The sequence below is a fragment of the Ischnura elegans genome, chromosome X (genome assembly GCF_921293095.1).
Source record: "Ischnura elegans chromosome X, ioIscEleg1.1, whole genome shotgun sequence".
Taxonomy (NCBI): Eukaryota; Metazoa; Arthropoda; class Insecta; order Odonata; family Coenagrionidae; genus Ischnura; species Ischnura elegans.
Window position 1 is genome coordinate 93,817,151 of NC_060259.1, and position 23,638 is coordinate 93,840,788.

General features: G+C 36.3%; 1 protein-coding gene across 1 annotated transcript; it reads right to left on the reverse strand.

Moving 5' to 3' along the window:
- Window positions 1-235: 235 nt before the first annotated feature.
- On the reverse strand, window positions 236-23,334 carry LOC124170791. Its single transcript, XM_046549754.1, has 6 exons — window positions 23,174-23,334; window positions 18,962-19,116; window positions 8,123-8,238; window positions 7,278-7,490; window positions 5,508-5,649; window positions 236-2,514 (listed from the first exon to the last, which is right to left on the reverse strand). Exons 1-6 carry the CDS (start codon window positions 23,239-23,241, stop codon window positions 2,381-2,383), a joined length of 828 nt encoding a protein of 275 aa, XP_046405710.1. The 5' UTR covers window positions 23,242-23,334; the 3' UTR covers window positions 236-2,380.
- Between the last annotated feature and the right edge of the window lie 304 nt (window positions 23,335-23,638).

Here is a 23,638-nt window from a genome sequence, read left to right on the forward strand (position 1 = left end):
CGTAGGTTTGATTAAAGTGTAGAAAATTAGTTTGTATTCGTCTCTTATCATGATTGAAAAATATATGGAGCATGTAGATTGAGTGGAGGGATGAGTCGAATCAATCTTAGGATAGCTGACCACTGATGATGATGCATAATTCCTCACATACTTCACGTGACGTGAGGGAATTGTGAGGAAAAAATATTAAAAGCTGCTTCCGAAGTCATCAATGCAGAGACCTATGATCCCTTCAAACATTTTCAATAGACTTTATTACAATCCTTTCTTTCACAGAAGTAGCATTCATTCCTTCACTTGGCTTACACAGCATTTTTTCACAGCCACTTCAGAAATGTAAGAAGCCATTTGGCTTGTTTATAAATTGAATGTTTAGTCAAATTGCACTGCTCACATTTGAGGAGAAAATAAAACTCTTATTGGTACAATTATTATCATCAACCCAAGGAAGTAAAACTGAGTGAAATATTTTAAGTAAAAATTATTATTTAACCACAATATAAGACAGAGCTTGACACAAAGGGTCACATATGGATTTTGTGACTGGAGTAATTTTAACTTCATGTAAAACACTTTTTTGGGCAGTGTCATTGTTAAAAATACATTAATTGCCTGCAGCCATGTACAGTCCACTTCAAACTTGGAGGCCCTGTGTGGATATTGGTTTTCGGCAAGTCCATTTTGGAGAAGCACCATCACACAGGAGTGTTGGTTAAAATTTCTGTTTTTCCTTGGAACTCAACTCCATTCAAGGTCTATGCTTCACTCCGTCTGAAGCGCTTTGCCCCCCTTCGAAGTCCCCCTGCCACAGTCACTTTCCCCTCCACTTGCTGGAGTTCTGCACATTCAGGGGCCACGATGATTTGATTGAATGATGGCATGTTGAAAAATTAACACAAGACAAATAACGAGAAAAGGCTGTGCCATTCCTCAAGTGCCACAACTTTCCAAGTCCCCCCAGACTTGTTCTACTCCAACTTCATACATATCCAGCTGGTTTTGTGTAGCAGGCAAACATCCATTCAATGGGTTTCCTGCAATCCCAACAAACTCAAGATTTTTCTCTAATCTTGTCCTACAAATCCAATCTCTTTACCCTGTGCATTACCTTTATGGGGACATATTGCTTATTCCGATGATAGCTGGCAGCTACATTCCCTTTCCCAAGGAGGAATGCACTGAAGGTCTTCCCAATCACACTCTTCTAAATTACATGATTACATTTCTTTTCATAGGATATTCAAGAAAAAGTACAAAGCTGGAGAGTTAAAATCAATAAATAACACCTTACAACCTCCCCTACTTTAAAATTTGCATAATTAACATAATTTGCGTTAATAAATTCAAACCAAAAACTATCATTCCAACAGCATCAAAAAGTTTTGAATGCACACACATTAAAATTCTTAAGCTCACAGAGTCTCGTGTCTTTTGCATGCTTTTAAGGAACCTTAGCAGCGTCAAAAAACTGCAAAAAAGAGCAATGAGGGCCAGGCAATGATTGACATTAATTTTCTCCAAGAATATCTTAATCCAATTCCATTGAAACTATTTGTGAAAAATACCTGGTGGTTCAGCAGCTATCTTAAAAATCGTTTAACTTATCATGCCATTGTACAGACTTGGCAAAAAATTCATTTATTTTCATTTACATCCTGAGTATTCTACAGCGCAAGCTCAATGAGTGACTTATTCTGATCTCTATCTGATCTGATCATGATCCATGATGACTTATTCAGATCTGATATTCCATCAGTCCTTAGGAGTAAAAACGCCAAAAAAAGAGGTACATACTTCGACTAATGCATCTACTTCAATGTAAGAAGTACAACTACATGACTTCCATCAGGTGATTAAAAGGAGAACAGATGAAATTACTAACCTTAGGCACAAATAGCGATAAAATTTTCTTAAAATGCAAAAAGGTCAAAAAAATTTCAATATAAGCTCCAATTCCATTTCAATACCACCCTCAAACCTAATAAAAATGAGGTATTAGTGCCTCTAATGCAGATATACAAGTAAATACTTGTATATACTACACGGCAGAAAGCATTTACCACCTCTTTATTGGTAATAAAATAATAAATATCATTCACTCGTTAATTATTCATAAACAAAAATGTTTAAAGAATTTAAAATTTTAAGAGCTAGAAATCATACCATTGAGCACACAGAGGGACATAAAACTATTATGTCAAGTAATGGCAATTCGTCAATGCCAAAATAGAATATAACAACTTCTAATTTGGTGAACACATCATTAGCCCAAATTATTTTAAAAACAAGCCACAAAGGCAATAATTAACACAATGCCAAGTCCAAACATACATGATCATACTTATACATACATCCCATGTATAATCTCCATGTACGCATATTAAAGCTTAACAATTTCATCATGTCCACTGCTTTGATACATCACGAGCACACTCGAGAGATGGACTGATGGGATTTGAAACACATAATCTGAATTCCACACTTGTACCACATGGTACCTTCTTTTGCGATGACCTATAGGAAAACATAAGAAAGAATATTCAGCAAAAACAACATTAACATAATAGCACCAATTCTACACTCAAACACCATCACACACACAAAACCACAATATGGATCACTAAATGCACAATCAGAAATCTTAAACAAAGCTACAAAATGCAGAGGTATGAAAGTATATTGCATTTTTATTTTCTGCAATCTGAGCTGAGGTCTCTGACGAGAAAGTGTACAGACTAGGTCAAAATAAATTAATCGCTTGTGCATGAAATGGGCTCTCCCCTTTAGAAAGTGGTCTTGACTTCACAGTGCTGCATTCCCATATCCTCAGGGAACTCATTCATTGCAGTCGCATCCTAGCAATCTCTTTGCAAGGAAAAGGCTTACTTGAGAATTAGAATATCACCCTTCCAAAGAGAAGATGCTTGGAAATTTTCTGAGTGAGAGGAGTTGGCAATGAAGAAAAAGAAAAGGCTTGGGCAGCATTTGGGGCACACAATGGCTTTTTTTTCATCAGAAATCAATTCAAACGACTCACTACTATTTTTGTACTAGCACGCTTGTTATTTAAAATCTACCAACAAAGTAAATTGCCTATTTTGTATTGTTGTTTGAAATAAATTACAGGGACGACTTCATTAGAGAACTTTGATTTATAGTGATATATTTTTTACGTTAACAAGGGGGTGAGTTTGCAGATGAAAACAATGTTTGATATTAAACAACCTCTAAATATAAATACATAGCTGTCTGTATATGAGGAAAAGTTTCAGTAAACATTCGGCGGCTTATTGGAAATATTTTCTTCTTAAGACATTGGCAAGATTCGAGCAAATAAAACACTTCAAAGAATGGCAAAAAAAATTCTATCACAACTCTTCATTGAATAGAGAATATTGGAAATTCAGCCAGAAAATGAATATGTCGCAATGAATGGTCTTTCATGTAATCACAAGAATAAAATCTCTTTATTGATAGGTAAAGGTAATGAGAAACTCATTTTATATTTGCTACATTTTGGTTTTTAACTGAGTCATTTGAACTTATAATGACAAAAATTACCAAATTAGTGGATTTTTAAAATTAGTATGCAAATTGACGTAACTGTCTCACAACCGCATTTCTGAAGTGAAATTCCCACCCATATTTAAGCTCTATTCTATTCCTAAACCTATGCTGAATGTTAAAAGTCATTATGAACTGAAAGTAGTGACTAAATAAACAGCAGAGAACACTAACGTCGGCTCCTGATAATGATGAAACTTTTTTTTTTAAATGTATGTGTAATTAATATTTTAATGGTAAATTTAAGGCTTTGCAAAGTTTTAAGAAGAGAGTAAAATCGATTCTAGGTGAGTTGTGGGCGAAGCATACTTCCGAGAATATGGGGAAGAATTCATAGCTGGATCTTCTGCGTGTTCTCATAATGTGACTGACATGATTATTTCCAGAGGAATACTACTTTTAAGATGATTGATGAGGAGCATTTAACACACTAAAGTCATTAGCATCAATAACAAAGGAAAATTGGAAAGAGCGTGTTAAGCATGAGCATGAGAAATTTCAAGGGAAAGACTACAAAATGTGTCCGTGATGAAGTGCCTAAGTTATTATTCTACTTGGTGATCAAGAATCATGCGATCAAGATGTACATATATGTACATCTTGATTGCATGCAGAGCTCCACAAACCTGAGTGAGTGAGTGCGTGTGTCCTTAGCAGAAATTTGTTCCTTGGAGCAAATCCACGAGGTGCGTGAGTGAGTTTCGCGTTTGTATAATCTGCTAGTGTTTTATCTTGTTTTCGTTTATTACTCCCCTTGTTAGCATTATAACTTCTCACCCCCATCTGCCCACCAAAGAGTCCGGCCCTGGGGAATTAATTTTCTTTCAACTGTTTAACGGTCGTAGTTCGTTCAATCACTTATAGGATAATTTTTTTCTGAGACTTCACGCATTTTGAGAGCCATACAAAACCATCTGGCAGAATGCACCATGGAGCTCACCATGGGGGCAAGTGAGTTTTCACCTTCTCCGAGGCATACTTTCTGGGAGCCTTTCACTTCACAAAGATGGTTCATTTTTTAACAGGGCTGTACCAGTATCTCCATCAAAAACCACACATACAGCAAGTAAACAAATATTTTTTAAGTAACGGCATTCATACTCTTTCAACAATATTAACTATGTCACAATCCAGAAGGGACCTTCAAATATTTAAGCACTTCAAACTTCATTTAGCTATGAAATAGCAACATATAAGAGAAAACTTAAAGATTTAGAAAGATTTCAAATGACCAAAACTTAAATAGCTCTCATATGAATTGCAACTGCAAAACAATTTCCAGGATTGGTACAAGAATAACATCTTGAAGAGCCCTTCAATTATGTTGGGCCAAATAGGAAAAGATTTGATGCTAATCTAAACACTAAGGCATTGAAAGAATACCATTTAACTTCTGAAAGGAAACCACAAGGAAATGTAATCTTTTATCTGGACCCAGTCTCTAATGAAAAATCAATATTGGAAATATTAAAGCTGGGGCTTCATGATTTCAACCATCAAATGGGTAGCTCTATAATATTAAGTAATGAAATTTGATACCAAAAATACAAAATGTGAATATACAGCTGAAAATTACTAAACCTAAAACTTTAAAATATGCACTTGCAAAACAAATACTTATCTTACCGTACATGTCTGAATATAGTCCCCCCTTTTTTTTTCCAAAAATGGCCGTGGTAAAAGTAAAGGGGGGGACTATACTCAAATGCATTTTTTTTTAATTTTTCCCGAGACTAAAGCCTCAAAATTAGGGGGGGGACTATATTCAGAGGGGGACTATATTCAGAGGGGGACTATATTCAGAGGGGGACTATATTCAGAGGGGGACTATATTCGGAGAAATACGGTATTCAAGGAACAATTGTGCATCCTAAATTGAAGCAAGACATTTACAAAATCAAAATTACTGTTTAAAAAAAAAGTGAGGATATAAAATGACTTACATTTGTAAATGAGATGGTGGAAATTACAAATTGCTCCGAGGGCAGCTCGTTGCAAAGAAGACAACCCTCGAGACATAAAAGTGTCACGTGGATTATTGGTAAAAAATGTCACTAGCTTGTCCTCAAGTTCCTTCACCAAGTCCTGAAAACATACAAAGAGCCACATCTCAAGCTTGCAGACTCATTTGAGTCGTGAATACATGTACTCAATCCAAACTTTGAATCCCATAACTATTTCCATTTAGAACCCATGTTTGTGTTGAATGGAATTCTTGATTTGCGCGGGCGTAGCAGCGATGGTGCCGTGGGAGAGTGTGCCCGTGGCGACCTCATTAAATAAAATGTGACGCACTTAGCATTTGAGTGCTCAATGTTATGCGCATTCCCTGGAGGAAGAGCTACACGACCACCACATGCTCTCGCAGCCGAGTCTTCACATGCAGTGAAGAATGACCATTTGTCCTCAGTGTCACCCATATCATTGTCTGAGGTCTGCTAAGGGTAACAGTATGCTATCCAGCAGAGTCAAGGGATTCCAAGGCCATGCAGGAAGGCCTTGCAGGAAGGCCAGCGGCCCTCTTGTAAATTGTAAGGTAAGCAAAAGGGGAAAACCCTGTGGTCGGCGATGGGCAATAGTCACCTACCCCACTAGGCCGGCTCTTATCTTTTTCAAAATGATCAGATTTAAAAATTTGTGGTCTCAAAAAGTGCGAAATGGTGAGAAAAATATTATTAAAAGTTTAAGCTTCATGCAACGTTGCATATCTGTGCCTGAGGCGCCTATATGGCCTAGGTGCAGATATTTTGAATGTTGAGTTTTTCGACCCAGATAAAATGCTTACTTAGGTAAACATGATATTTTAGAGCAATTTCGACAAAAATTTCAACTTCTTAGTTGCATCTCAATTCCTTCATGCCGAAATGCTGCCTCAAAGGTGCCTGCCGCAAGCTCCCCTCCTCCCAGCCACCAGGAGTGCCGTGTGTATCTTGATTCGCAAGTAGCAATAATTTAACGACTTCCTCACGACGGACATTTCTCATGGAGGTCTGCCATGCAGTTATTACAATCTTAATTTCCCGAAGTTCGTTTATTTAAATATTTTTTTCTCACCATTTCGCACATTTTGAGACCACTTATTTTTAAATGGATCGTTTTGAAAAAATTAGCGCTGACCTACTACCTACTTCATGCTCCTACTGCCCAAACCAGAAGATTTGATCAAATCTGAAATTCATGAGTATTCAAATCTCCGCCCTCTCTATAGAATGCAAAACAATCACAAGTTGAGTTTCTACAACATTAGCTAAAAAATAGGTACAAATATGTGCAAGATAATAGTACAAATACATGACGAAAAGTGCAATGTGACCATCAAAATTTAAAGAACCAATGGATAACAAAAATTTGAAAAGTAAAAATCATTTGCCTTAACCTGGATTCTAAATTTTGGCACACGATTTTCCCTAGGATAAATGTATTGCAGTTTGTGTACACCTATGGGTAGCTCCATAAAAATAAACAGATAACTATTCTATGGTCATTTCTCAAAAGTACTGATACATGTACTATCATCACATATGGGTCAAAACTTCTCATCTCAATAGATGATGGTTCCTTAGGGTGTCAGATGAAATATGCTCCCACAGAAAGTAACTGATACACTCTAGGTTAGACAAATAGAAACAAAACAATTGCTAGCATGGCTAATTCACAAATTTTGATTTTTGTTATTGAAAATGAGAGATACATTAAATAACTTAAGCCATTACCTGAGATATTTCCCCACTAATCAAAGAACTACGCAGGGATTCCTCAATCTTTAAAAGGTATTTTTTCTCCAAAAAAGAATTTTCTGATGGCATTAAAGCAGTCTTTGAATTGAAACTTCTCACATTTCCCCATCTACCACTCCTTTCCTTTTCATCTTTCCTGTAACTTTGACCAATTTTTTCAAAGAAGTCTTCACAACCATAGCTAAAAGCCTAAGGGAAACAAAAGAAGAAAGATTAAGACACAAAACTGAGAAAAAATGCCATATTCTTGAAAAGGGTAGAGAACATACTATAAAAATTAATATGCATGACCAGATTTGAAACTTGACATGAAAGCCTTTGTAAGGTGGTTGTGAAAACAATTGAAGGAATGAATTTAAAAGCCAATACAAGAAATGATTAAGTTTAAAAATTAAAGAGAATGGTGATAGCATTCAAAATAACTTAGTGAACTCTGTTTCCTTTCACTACACCAAATTTTCAATGTTATTTAAGAGCTGTGATAATTATTTAACAAGCTTAAAATGACTGAATGAAGTGAAAGTTTTATGCCAAGATTTTAGGCAAAAAATAATTTTAAGGAACTGCAATGATAAACCAACTTTAATGTTCTCAAATACAACAATTGAAAGCAGGGGGCAGTTCACCCTCTCCACCATGAGGGAACTGCAAGAGACTTAAACCTACAATAATAAGCCTTACAAACATGAATGTTATACATATATTTATATATATATATATATCTATACATTTTTAAAAAGCAGATATCACGACAATTGACATATGTGAACCTTACATTAGTCATTTCAAACCATGAAATACAAGACCATATAATGTCTTACCTCAAAAATTGAGCATTCATCTAATAATTTTAAAATGGATCTGTGGCCCATGGGGAGAAAGTCATGGATAGTAGGGATGTGCAACTCCACAGGACCTCTGCTGAGCAATTCAGCAACTGAAAGAGTACAAATGCATCAGCTTCATTCAATACCAACTACTTTGACCAAAGTTTACCATTTTAATTGAGACCATATACAAATTTGTATGCATAGTTAACACAAGATAGCACGTACAAATTATTTCACAACTTCTTGTAGATGGAAGAGGGGTATCACGGAATGCAAAAGATAAGTTTACAACAGCTCTTGAGACAAATTTGAGGATTACGTAAACAAGTGGCTTTGTGTGCATCCAAATGTGTTGTATTTGTGTACACACAAATAGGTTAAGGATGTAACCACCAAAGGAAGAAATTCCATATACACACATATAATAATAATAATAATAATAATAATAATAAAATGCCTTTATTCGGGCGAGGTTGAGAGACGCACTCCTATTTTGAGCATTGGAGGTAAAGAAAAAAAAATTTGCAGCATTTTTTTAATCCTATCATGCAATGCTGCAGATGTATGCCTGGACTTTTGACAGATATAAAAATTACCACTTTCAATGCTAATTTGAATTGGAATTGGAAAACTGGAAACTTCCTCTTGGAATGCTAACTGGAATTTTTCAGCTAAATTTTCACGATATGTAAGGCGCTCTGAGATAAGTAGGTATTCACTTGTAGTCTTAAACTTTTGAAGCTAACTAGGGATGGTCAGATCGGATACCCTGGATCCAAATATTCGCAGATAACGCCCTTTGCCCTATATTTCGGATCCAAATTTGTTGAAGAAATTGAATCTGCATCTGGAATACAGGAAGGCAACAAGCATTTCGGGAACAATAGTGAACAAACTCTTAGCAGGCAGGGGCTGGTTGGTTGCATGTTTCAAAACACAGGGAACAAACAGGCAACAGTGAACAGACTCTCAACAGACAGGGACTGGCTGGCTGTCTGCTTCTCCCAACCAGTGGCAGATTTAGGGGGGATCACAAGGGTCATGATTCCTCCTCAAAATTTAATCAAAAATGCTTTAATTTTAATAGTTCAATCGCTTTTTGCTATTCATTTTTCCCCATTGTTCATTTATACTTCTTAAATTGTTCAATTTCATTGATTGTTAAGAATAAAAATTAAATTTTAAGCTTCAAATGCATAAAAAAATGGGTATTATAAAAATGTTTACACGGGAGAACGCCCCCCTTGTCCCAGATCACGAAAAAATTTTTGAATCTGAATCCACCCCTGCTCTTAACTGGGAACGAACAGACAACAGTGAACAGGCTCTCATCAGGCAGAGGCAGGTTGGTTGTATGCTTCTCCAAACAAGGAATGAACAGACAACAGTGAACAGGCATTAAACACCCTATCGATTTCTGTAACAATAATGCCTGTTCACTCAGTTTGAAGCCTGTTGGAGATTTAGTGAACAGAGTATGAACAGCCTACAAGCAATCTCAATTTAATTGAGTACAAGGGAGTTAAATTGAATCCAATGTAAATATTATCAGCTTAAAGAAATTATATCTGCTTGAATTCATTAATACGATTATCACCAACCACGGATGACGGCTAATGAAGTGAGCACGTAAATTAAAACAGCTATCATGGCTCATGCACGTTAAATACTTTGCTTTGCCTATTGCAGGCTGGGGCGGTCGGTTGTGAGTTTCACTGCTCAGGAAACGAACAGACAACAGTGAACCGGCACTCAACAGGCAGGGGCCAGTTCATCATCCATTTCACACATAGAATACAAACAGAAAACAGTGAACAGGTTCTCAACAAGAAGGGAAGTTAGGGGGCATGGTGCTGCCACCTACCTATGGAAGATAGCAAATGCAAACAACAATGCCGATACCATTATCCATACATGTTTATGTGCACATGGTCAGCTGTATTGCGGTAAAGTTGTCGGTTGTGGAGAAAAATTTTTTTTACATGAGTATTATTTAACCTGTGCTAAATCTCCGCAGAATGAAATTGAAAGTCATTCCAGTATTTTTGTCTTTGCCTTATGTTCATGTTGCACTCCTGTAGAACTTGATCCAATGCATTTGGTAACTTTTGAAGATAATCTCAGCTTCCTGCCACAACAGTAATGCTGCATGCAAAGTGGAGCATGTTTATATCTTTCCCATTCAATTTCTAATGCAGATTGGTTTTCTGAGAGGTCCCACCCATCCTTCAGCTTTTCTTCTCTATTTGCATAAGTATTTTTGATGCATATGACTCTAGAGTCAAGGTTTGGTGCACCGCACATTTCTCAGTCCTCATCCCCTTTGGTATCACCATCATCACACTTTTTTGAAAGTCCTCTCTAAGTCTTCCGCTTCAGTAGTTACCTTTCATTACGTCATGGAGGGAATCCTTGGCTTTATTTGCGAGAGCTTTGATCATTTCTCCATTGATGTTATCTACTCCAGGTGCGTCCTCATCTAAAGATCCTTCATAGCTCTCTCTAATTCCCTCCTGAATATGTGTGGGCTCCAGTCTTCCTCGGCAAACTCGCTCTCATCCCTCATTAGGTCCAGGGGCCTCAGCTCTTGGTAGGGTTCTCAGCAGTGTTGCCTCCATCTGTTCCCAATGTCTTCCCTCTCAAGCAGTATATTCCTGTTTGCACCTCTGATGTTATTGCTTTTCATTTCCCTTTCCCTGAGGAGTTTTTAAACCAGTTAAAAGCCTGTTTCCGTATTCCCTTTCTCCATGTTTTTCTATTTCTTTGCAGCAGCTTTCTATCTAATACTCCCCAACCTGCTTGCATTCTCGATTGACTTGGTTCCCAAGCTTCTTGTTGCGATTTGCCTCATCCTCACTTCTGGCATACTTGTACTTTCTTCTCCCTTCTATCCGACTCTGTTGTACATATTTGAGGTGGGAGTGAGGAATACAACTGATAACTTACCCTCACTCAGTAATTCGACCCAGAAATTAGTTTGGCATGAGGCAGTAGAGCTCTCCCCAGACTTGGCCACAAGTAAATGAGTTTCACCCATGCAAGGGAGAGGGTCCAGTCCTTTCCCTAGGCCACCTCGCTCTTCAAGGATTTTAGTTTAGGGTTGTACAAAGACTTCATCTGAGATTTGAACCCAGTACCAGTTGATTAGCAGCCAAGCACTTTACCAACATATGTAGCTACTCAGCTTCTCCATTCCTCATTCACCATTCCTAATAATTTGGCCATAGATAATTCATCAGCAGTGAACATACCATGGTTTAGGTAAAATGTGACCCTATAAGGATTTTGAATAGGTAAGGAGCCAAAGGGACATCATAGTATGTCAGAGTAAAATAAATTATGAAAATGATAACATTGATTAGTTGATGAGGGGTAGTTCAAGCAGACATAAAATCTTAATCTTATTAAAAACTTGGTGAATGGAAGGGAAAAATAATCTAACTGGAAAAAAATCTTCCCTATCAGCTATTCTCTCATAAGTTAAAAATAAGAAAATGCAAAAGTAGTCACCCACTTTTCACACGTTGGTGATGTCATTACAGTTCTGGGTAATTACCTCCTGCAGGGAAAACCTTTGATTGAGGGAAGGAATGGCTCAAAACAGTGTAAACAACCGTTGAGGCCCAAGGCCTGGAAGCAGCTCGCCTAGCTTGGTTTGAGCTGATGATATCATCAATTTATCAGCAAAAGGGTTAAGACTATCACTTTTTCTTTTCAAATGATTCGAGAAATAGGCAATGGATCGCAAAATGCAGTTGTCATCATTTCTCAAACTCTTTCACAGCTGATAATAAAACAAAATCGATGACCAAGTCCCTTCAGCTGCATCACTGAAAGCATTTATAAATATGCATAGACCAGGAGAAAAACAATTAACGGCCTGAAACAATTAATTTTTACAATTGTTATCAGAAACTGAAAACATTAAAAATTACCTCAGTTTAAACTTCACGCCAAAACATCTTATGTATTCATTTTAAATACCTAACTCCTACTATTTCTGATTCTACAATCACATATTTTCCAACACCATTTCCCTACAAATGAAAATTTAAATTTCATATCACCTTTGCTTAAGCTGTATACTAGATATTTTGAAATGCCTTCTTTTGCTTATGTTGCAAGGTATAAAATTCATAATGTCCTCTTAGAAGATACTGATGAATCATTCATCAAAACAACACATTAATTTCAAGGAAATGAAATACTTTCAAAGCCGCTGATAATCCCCCATGAAGAAATTTACTACATTTAAGAAGGAAATACATATTTGGTCTAATGTCAAGATGCTACCACACATTAAAAGGTACAAGACTAAGGAAAAAACAAATAGAAAATGCATCAAGCATGTATTCAATATTATTACACAACGTAAAATAAAACGTCATTAGCAGCCTACAGGAAGAGAAACTGAATAATATTGCATTTATCAGCAAATTTTGCTAAAATACATAGTGACTATGTTGGTTCCTATGGCATGTTCCTGATCATAATATTTACCCAGGGGATGGTAGCAACATTATTTGTACAACATTAGGCTTAGGAAAAATGATACAAAATTTCAATTTTCATTGGTAGGGATAATTTAGTGGAAAATATGCAGTGCTGATAGCAGTAGAAATACAGGGTTATTCTAATTGATGGACCATTTTCAAAACTTCCTATTCATTCAAGTATAAATCAAAAATCAACAAGATTTATACCAATGAAAAGAGGAAGTTTCAAAGTTGTATATTGTCTAATATCAATTCAATGTAATAAGTTGTAATACATCATTAAATAAGATTTTTTTTATACTAAGAAATGTGACCTGGCTCTGCACTTCTGGCCACTGAGATCTCCAGATCTCACACCCTGCAGCTATTTCTATGGGGTTTTGTGAAAGACACTGCTGTGTGCGCATCTACCAATCACTCTGAACAATCTGCCACCATGCAGGCCCACTGCAAAAAGTCAATATGGCCCACTGCTAGGCCTCTGAGTTCCTCATTTACAAGAACTCATTGCCACATATTGACAAAGATACACACAACTTCATTTCAGATTGTGCTTTCTGGAGAGAGGAGTTTTCTTTCTGGAGAGACATTTCATTGAAATTTGCCACTTACAAAAAAGCTCTTATTTAAAGTAGATTCTTATTATAAGCATATTTAAGAGATGAACGAGTTTGATATTTTAGTAACACTGTATTATTACTTTTCGTAGTTTCTTTCTTGAAATGCCATTCCTGGGCCTCGATCCAATTCACATCATTATCATAGTCTCCTACGCACTTTCAATGTTCTTATATAGTGATCTAAGATGTAAAGAGCATAAAAATATACTAGTTAGATGGCAAATTGAAAAATAAAAATAATCAATTTCACTTGACTGATCAAACAGGCTTACGTTCCAAAACAAATGGTAAAATTGCCCCCGCAAGAGGTGAAATTTTTGTGCTATCACCCATGAGAACGTCACACAGTGGCAAATATGACGTAGCCTTGGATGAGTTTTATCTACCAGTATAAAACTTGAGCTGTTAATCCTGCCTCTTACACATAATCAAATACAATATGTGAACCAGGCTGAGAAATATTATCACTGATTAAACTTGATGCAAGTAGATTCATGGCCAAAGGACATATTAATAGAAAAGTAAGACATACCCCACATTAATTGAATAAATAGTCATCACAAAAAACAAATTAATTCAAATAGGTTATCATACACAAAAATCTCATGCTTCCCCTTCAGAGGGTCACATAAAAAAATGCATCTACAAAAGGACACAATTGTCAATTTAGAGACATGATAAAATGAAAGGGGAGACTCACTTCCTGAAAAAGACAGCCAAAGGTCCGTGGTTTGATTCCTGGTCCAGGGAAATATTTTCCAAGGCAATTATTGAGGATTAAAACATATGTACATAGTTATCCAGTCTCTGAGAAATTTCTAAAAGGAATTCGTAAAGTCTTCTGACAGTAGGACCATTTGATCTAAATCTCTCCCTTGATTTCCAGTTTCAAATGCTCAGCTGGCCACCACAGAGCTCCAGTAGAATAGAACTCTACCCATTCCAGTTTCAATGGACAATTTATAATCTTCTAGAAATTAATGTTGCTATTGCTGCCTCAGTGCTTGCCACAAAGAGTGACCACATAAAAAAAACCTAATTTACTAGCACTTAAGATAGGTACACAGCAGCCTAAGTTAATATGATGGAATACAAATGTCTTAGATTCAGTGACTTGGTAATTTCAATCTTAGTTGTTGGTAATTTCTCGCTAAAAATTCAATCCAGTCAAGAGTTTTAAAAGAGATCAACAACACTTGAGAATAAGTATTTTATTATGACCACTACTTTACAATTACTTGGACAAAAATATACAATCAATGAAAACATGCAAAGTCTAGGATAATGACTCCATATCTAGAAGCAACCCTCCATTAAAAAGTCCTTGTGCTTTTCCCATAATCCCAACTGCAACTCATTTTCACAACAATATAGAAAAAACAAACTGTAAAAACACCAAAAATGAGTTACAAAAATTTGCTAAATGGCAGCACGAGCTCTTTGCCCAGTCATGTAACACGGTATAAAAAAGCTTGTTAACTAGGGATGGACGGATCCAGGATTTTTTGGATCCAGATCCGGACTAGATACTTGATTCCAGGTGTCGGATCTTTGGATATTTTTGGATCCAAATACATTTTTAATTTCCTGTGGTAAAATGAAGTAATTACTCAAGTTTCTTCTGAATACATGCAATAAAAGGAATGCTATTTAGATCATCAGATTTACTGATTAAAAATCATTTTTCTAAGCTTTCAAGTTATTTAAAAAAAATCTTTAAACGTTTAGGATCTAAACTGTTACGCTTGCATTTGGAAATGGAAATATGTAAAGGTTTCCATTTTAGGATAAAACATCAACTGAATTCAAATTTTCCTCATGAACGTTTCCCCCAAAATTTCTTTCAAAAAAACTTTCTCATCTCATACTAACTTGTGTTTTTCCCGCAAATGCTTCAGTGGCAGTGACGTGGATTTTGGATTTTCTCACGATAGTTACACACCATAGGGCACAAACATAGAATACATTGAGTTCTCCTAATCTCAATAAAAATGTTTCTACTCAATGAAAGACATTTTTATCAGTATATCAATAAATTAAATTGCCACTGAGTAATCTGCAACACAATTAACAATGTTTAGAACCATTAATGCCACTTGCAACGAGGTCCGGGAATAGAACAAGACAACCGCTCAGCGAGAGGAAGGGGTGGGCAGCACAAGCACATAAAGGAGAGGTGAAGGGGAAGAGGTACACTCCCTCCGTCTTCCATGCAATGAGGCTACGAATGAGGAAGTCAAGGATGAACATGTCAGATCTTACATTTTGTGATGTTGTTGCCTTCAAAGAGAATCCAGAGGGGTATGTGATACATGCAGTTGTCGTTTCCAGTCCCACTCCTCTTGTTTGAAGCTACGCTTGTTTCTTTGAGAATTGTGCTGTTTGGACAATGTTGAATATTGGCATAGTTTTGTCGTAACTAAAAAAATTGGGTCCATGGATTAGAGCTTAAAAAACCTAAATACTGTCAGAAATGCATCGCGTCTGGTCTTATTCTTTTTTAAATCTCGTGCATGCCATCTGATATCTGATTGCTATCAAGACATCTTCGGGCCCAGTAAGTCACTCACCCAGCATTTGCCCTCCAGAAGTGGAGAATTGAAGCAGGTGGGACGAAAATGGTTGGTGGGTGAGATGGGGTAGGGATGAAACACATTTCCATTGTTCTCGTGTAACTTGATATTTTCCGACGAAGATTTATGGTCTGGGTGGTCTCCAAAAGGTAAAAAAAAACATCTGAGGCACAGGCTGATGGAGGGCCTAGGGTGTTTTTTTGAAATTGCGATGCCATTATTTTCAACTTGGCTTTATCTGACAGCGCTGAGATTCCCCCAGTGGTAGCCTCTTGAGAAGATTCACACTATGTTCCTGTTGTATTTTGCCTTAAAATTTTCCACAAAATGTGCTTGAAATTCTGTTGCATAATCCCTATGAGAGCTTATAAACAAAATGGTTCATGAGTATGATAAGTATAGCAACACAACGGCGCATGCAAAGAGAGGATCAGAACTCATTCCACTGCCTCTTATTGGACGCTGCATTCACTGAAGCATAAGTATAAAATTTCGGATCCAGATCCCATGTTTTCAGCGAATTTTGATCCGAAGTATCCAATGAAGGGCAATATCCATGGATATTTGGATCTGAGGTATCTGATACGACCATCCCTAACGTTAACACTAGAAACCTTGAACTTGTCTGCCAATTTAACATGCCTTATGCAGTCATTTAGATTGCAGCAAATAAATTATTACACAATGAGTTCAAGCTTGTTAAACAATGCTTGGCGGTTAATATTCTAAGAAAGGCTATATAGCTTCAATGATCAATTCATTACAAATTTAGAACATTTTCTATTGTTACAGAAAAGATTATAGCAGTACAATTGTACATAGGTCATTCCTCATGAATGTAGTGAAAGATCACCTTTGTGGTCTCAGATTTTGATGAAAAAAATTTTTTTTTCCTGCATTTAGGTGTCCTTCAAAAATTAAATTTTAGAATGCCTGATCGCTAATTTTTTTATTTTATCCTTTGATCAATAAAAGATTACATGTGAAATTTTTAATGAATTAACTAATACTTACCATGTCACCAAATTCTTGAATATTTGCACGGAGTGAGTGAAATACAGAAATTATAGACGTTAGTCTAAATTAGCTCTGTTGGATAAAAATTTACAAAATCCTTAAAATAACTCATATATCCTTATTACACTTCATTGAAATTAAAGGACTATAATTTCATTTGAATTTTTTTCTCTTTTTGATCAAATTTTGAGAATGAAATATCACAAAAAATATGCATTTCGGATTTCCAAAACCTGCATTTTTTTGGTCATATTCTCCCGTCAAAATTTTAATGAGTATGAAACATGGCAAATCATACCATATTCCTTATAATTCAGTTATTTTTGCTTTATTTTAGGGATTTTTTCAATGTTTAACCCAACAATGCAACTTTGGACTAATGACCATGATTTCTTGATTTCATTCACTTAGAGCAAATTTTCAATGGGTTTGTGACACAGGTAAATAGTAATTAAATCGTTCAAAATTTTACAGATAATCTTGAATAGGTGAAAGGAAAAAATAAAAAAAAGGCTGCGATCCAGAATTCCAAAATTGCATTTTTATAATACTTCCTAAACTGCACTCAAAATGACCATTCTAGGCAATATAGGCAGAATTAATTTCTTTAAACAAACTAATTGACCTATTCAGAGACCTTCCTACCATAATAATGCCTACATCCAGTTACAATATGTCAGAGGCTTTTCTAGGCTTTTATTAGGTTTTCAGTTCTCTGCTCAAGAACCAATACAGCCACGAACCTAACTATCCCAACCCATAACAAATAAACAAGAAAGGAAGAACTTTGTCCTTTGTATTTGCCTGTGAGCCATTTATGAGGGACGTGGCAAGTTCATCCCAGTCCTTGCCCTCCACATTAGCCACGATATTCTACTCATTCTTCTCCTTACTACCTACATGAAAGATAAGCAGGGAAGGTCCTATTTTGAATCAAGTCCCAGGCCACAGAGTAGGAGGGTGTCATGAGCACTGCTCAAGGCCATATGCAATCTCATCTAAATGGTCATGAATACCTAAACTCACATTCTACCGTTTCCCACCTCCTTCTTTTTGCAAGTACATACGTATTGGGTTTCCCCCAGCCTCCATTCCATTCCATTTCCCCTCCTTCCATGCAGCACTTCACCCAAATGTATCTCCTGGTCCAAATTGGAAAATTAAGTATGTACTGGGTGGTCCCCAAATTTTAATGTGAAATATTTTTACCGGCCCGATCCAAAATCAAATGGATTATTTTGTAACTTTATGTATGCACTACTTGTAATTTTTGTACTTGACCACATCCTTGATTTGGTAACCTGATGAACTAAAAAAACCATTGGATCAGACAACAAAAAATTTAATTCTGGGAAAAGGATTTTTAAAAACTGTTCAGTGGGATGCAACATCAGAGCTCAAAGGGTTTAAGTGATAAGCAAGGACCGCATAGGATGAAGACGGACTCCATTCCGTTAGGAAAGAGAGGTTTTCAGATATACTACGTGAATAGGATACTTAATTTCTAACACAATAGATCAAAGCTACTGCAGTAGGTAAATGGAGTCAAGGCTATTACATCAATGCCGAAAAAAAAATTATAAAAAATTCATTGCCAATTCCTTCTCATGGCAGTTCATACATTTTTCTTTTTTGAAATTTCAAAGGCAATAATTTATCCATAAGTTTCATGAAAATTTTCTCTCCACAAACTTAGAAAGTTACTGAGAGCTATCGCCTTAGAAATGTTGACTTCAAGCGAGGCAATTAAATTGATTCAATTAGAATCATAGAATGATAATAAAACTTCAAAAAACAATTGAACAAATATACATGATTGAAAATTTCAATTAGATTCAAACCTGCATTTCCATTAACAATAAAATAATATCTCAAGTATATATGAGCCACTCCTAATATAAAATAATGTAGTATAACAATGAAATTTTCTCCTACCTATATATGGTGTGTATAATCAAAGGGCATATCCCATTATGCAATTTCAATTATCCCATGGTCAAATGCGACCACGAAGTAACATGAATACCCATGACGATGTGCATAAGTTAGGTATAAGGAAAAATTCAGCTAAAATACGTTGGCATTATCTTTAAGTGCACAGAAAACCAAAGCAATTGGCCTCACAGTTTTCATACTGCCTTCTTTTCCGCCTGCCACACCCTTTGGCACAAACAACTGATGATGTACTGACTAAGGCATAATCTCCTATTCTCTTATGAGTAGTGCGAGGGATAGGCAGGATGTCCTCATCGACGCTCTCTGTCTCTGATACTGGAATGCTGAAATAAAAAGTTTAAATAAAAGTCAGATATAAATACAATTGTTAATACATTATCATCAGTCAACTTTGAATTAAATTTGATCATATACACATTTTTCTGCTTTATAAAAGAGTGTAAGGTATTATTTTCAGATGTACACCTAATCTCTGTCTCATTAAAGTCATCTGATCATAACCACGGGTAACAAAAGAATAAAATGTCCTTCCCATTAGGGCCCCCCACCGCCATATAAGGGAGCCCAAAAAATTTTTCATCACACCCCCTTTCACTGACCCCTCTTCTTAAATCTTAAATGATACTGAGTAATTTTAGGTGGGGTGAGTCTCAAGACGAGTGTGTATTTCTCCTCACTCCCTAATTAACACCTCTATATGTGTAATATTTGTGTATGCTTTGTACCTCATTGACTATGTTGTATTTTACAAATAACACGACTTTAGCTTTCACTCAGTAGGTTTTCGCAGGTTTTTCACGCCCCCCTTCTTGATACTACACCCTTATCCTCATGTTTTTTCCCACAAACAGAAATCTTTTTTCCACAAAATTTTCACATACAGTTGTTCATATTTTTGACATTTCACAAATATTGTATGACATTTGTATTGTAAACATTTGCCTATTATTTTTTAATATGTTCACAATGACGCAATCGAGGGGTTAGGTGGAAGAGGGGAATTCTTAGTCTCAACCTCACCCTTATAAAGGCATTTTATTATTATTATTAGCTCTTATTAAGCCCAGCATTACTCTCGTGCAATTTTCAATCAGGTTTACACGCCTGGGGTGTTCCTGTCACCTAAACAATATCTTACGGTACACAAATTTTTACACAAAATTTTTGTTTGCGTTGTTTTCATGTAGCAGAGGAGGAATGCCATACTACTTTCCCATGCCATGTCTGCACAGAGATAACTACAGTGTTCAGGAGACCCTGCAAAAGTAAAGACTGAAGCAAAAGAGACGAAAATGATATGTGAAGCATTTTCCAGCAGATGATAGTGAAATATGAGATCAGATGTCATATTGCAAAGTTGTCGCGGAGCACAATAAGGTTTGGAGAAAAATTGGCTGAGGGTGATTGAATGATGTGAGCATGATCACCTTTCAAGGCTTCTAAGAAGGCAGCTAACATTTAGTGCTTGAGATTATTGCTTTTATTTGAATGAAAACAGCATATTACAGCTGGGGGGGTGTCATGACCTGGGTCTGGGGCGTATGGAATACGGAGTATAGGAGAGAGGGGCTTTCTCCTGCATAAAATATTTTAAAGACCTATGCTATAGGATAAATACAACTAAAACTTCTCTCATGTTTGGGACTTGCAGACATGCACTTATATGTACACTCCTTTTACAAGAATACAAAAATTATTAAACCATAAAACATTTTAAAAAATTTGGGATTAGGGGGGTCATGACCCCTGTGATTCATCCCTAAATCCGCCACTAATCTGAAACAATCAGCTGAATACCATGTCATAGATGGACTTCTCATGTAATTCACTGTAATTGTATATATATCAAATAAGCAACAATATCTTCACCACAGCAGTTGTCTTCCTTCCCACACTAAATGCTGTCTGCCCTTTCCATTCGAGGCCACCACAAATGTTATAACCCTGATGCCCGCAATGACTTCCTCCACAACCTTCACCATTCCCTCCTCCAGAGAAGCCAATCAGAGTCCCTCCTGAACAAAAAAATTTATCAACCATACACATCCCCCAAAATTTTGAAAATGAACTAAAACACACTGATATAACAACTTACTTTCCTGGAATAAAATCCCTGCAATATATTCTTAAAGACTTTTTCCCAATCCAAAAAAATAATAAGCCTAATGCCAACCTTTTTGTCAAACCTCCCTGCACCACCTTCAGATGACCAGCAAACCTTTCAAATGTATTCCACTCGACAAACCGACGAGGGTCACCTGCTACTTCCGACAGTACAGTGCCCTGTGGTCATCCCGGACTTAAAACTTGCCCAATTTTCACCCCCACCTGCTATCCCCAGTCATCTCATCTCCCAACCCCCTGGGCGGCCTCATGCACATCCAGAAATGTAATATATCATATTCGATGCAAGCACTGTCCCTCCTCTATTGGCAAATCATCAACTCCCCCCAACCTTCAAATCAAAAACCACTGGGCATCATGCACCTCTCCCCACTTTGAGTGGCAAAACATACGGCCGCTCATCAATTGGCATTTAATGATTGTTACAATGTTTCTGTTTTGCCTCCCTTCCCCCACCCCTCCATAGACAACCCACTTAAACCGAATTCACTTAAATTAACATACATTTAGCTATTAAAAGCATTTCATCCTCCTAAATGTAACATTAATCACTTAAATTACTTCAGCCCACTCCCAACCCACCCCCTTCCCTGCCTCCCCCCTCCATCAATTCTCCTCTTGTTCCTAACTTTGAGGAAGGTGGTAGGGCCACCAAAAATTTTAACTCATGTGAGACTATTTTTATTGTCTTTTATACTGTGTCTTATCCAACCTGGGTTATACATGGGTAATACCTCTTCGAGGAATGTCAAGAAGTATCCATATAAACATGGTGTGATGCAAGTGGTCTAGTTTGATGTTGGAACCAACCACCAGTATGGTACCCAGTGTATAGAGGTATAAATCTATTTATACACATGATTGAACATGCCAACCATAAACAGCTGAGGTAACACAATAAATTATACTGAAAATAGTCAATTGAATCGCATGCCTTCCACTTTAAGAGGATAGCATGCAATCTGATAATAAAAAAATGTAACTACCCCTCCCCACAGGTATTGCTCATAAGTTATAGAAAGAGAGCAAATACAACAATGAACCGTACATCACACTAGGTATGCAATATTATACAATTAGATTGCCGAAGCCTTAGGAGCATTTTTGTGTTTAACTTGTGGATAGAGTCTGTTCTACAACAACAACAAATTCCATGGTTAATCACTGGGTCAACCAAAACAAACCATAGAAAATCTACGCTACACACAGAGATGGAATCAGATGAAAAGAGGCCCTAGGCTATTCCACTTTTAAGGTCCTTAGAGCCATACACGTAGATCTTAACTAATACATTTTTTGTTTGTTTAATAGTCATTTACATAGAATTTCTCCTATTTTTTGGTCCAGTGTTTTAGTGTTCAATGTTTTCTGAGAAGTGCAACTTTAATTTTGCTAAAAATTTGATTGTAGACACATATTTATCTTAAGGCCCAAATTATCTTTTTATTAGACTGAAGCCTAGGCAGCCTAATGGAAAATCCGGCCCTGGCTACATATCATTCCCTTGCTAGTTTTTGACAGCATAAAAATGCCCCAGGTAAACAATAATCAATCATAGTGGCAGAGGAGGAAAGACTTGATGATACACCTCTCACTTTCCAGATTAAGCATTTTTTGCAGGAGCGTACGCGCCTTTCACTTAATCAGACATGAATGCAAAACTTGGCCTAGATGGAGTTTTCATACATACACTTGTTGAACGATATAAGTAACTCAAAGGAAGAGATGCTATCCAATTTCAAATAAAAATTATATCTTCATTATTACTATCGATTAAATTCTTCAATTACGAGACACCTTAGCGAGAAATTCATACCAAAATAATATGAAATAGAAAAATGAGAGATTGATTGTGGTAATTTCTTATTCCTCTAACCAAGAAATAGGATGAGTTCCGTCCACCTGATTTGAAATTACGATCAATTTGTCACACTAGTAATCAAGTAAACATTAAAAAATTAAAATAATTTTTTGAATGGATGAATAATTTTATTCAGCAATACATATGATAATGTTAAGTAAGATTTCTCAAGTCTTTGAACAATTAAAGCAATTTAGGATTACAAAACAAACCTGAAAACAGATTATTCACTACAACATACGGTTACTATCATTTCAAGGTGAATATATAATTGGAAGAAGTTCAACGTACTTAAAACAGATACCGCTGTCTAAATGAAGTGATAGGCAAAATATTGTGCAATAACAGTCAGATCAATTAAAAATCTAGTATTTTAAGTAATAACTCTGACTTACACCAAAAGATCCTCAATGGAGTCACTAGTCGGAGTGAGCTTAGATTCACTTTTTCTTACGACCACCATATCTAACAATTTCAAAACTGGTACGAAGAAAAGGCAAACTCAAGAGCTTAACGCAAACCACCTTCACTAAATTTATACAAACATCTAACCTTACATTTGGCATCAGTGGAATCCACTGTTGCGGGGTTGCGGTTTCGCAAGCGTATTGTTCCCGCAGGCGCGGGAGAACGACAACCATTTGAATGAATTTTCTCTCTTACATCTCATTTTGGACGGAAGAAATACTGGAAAGCTGTCCCTTCTAGAAGCAAAAGTAAATTTAGGTAAAAAAGAAGGTATTTTTTATATCTAAGAAAAGTGTTGTTTGAGTAAAAGATTAAATTAAAATAAAATTGTTTTCTTCAAGCAAAAAAATTCAAAAACTAATAATGTGCTGATATAATTTTCTTGATGTTTT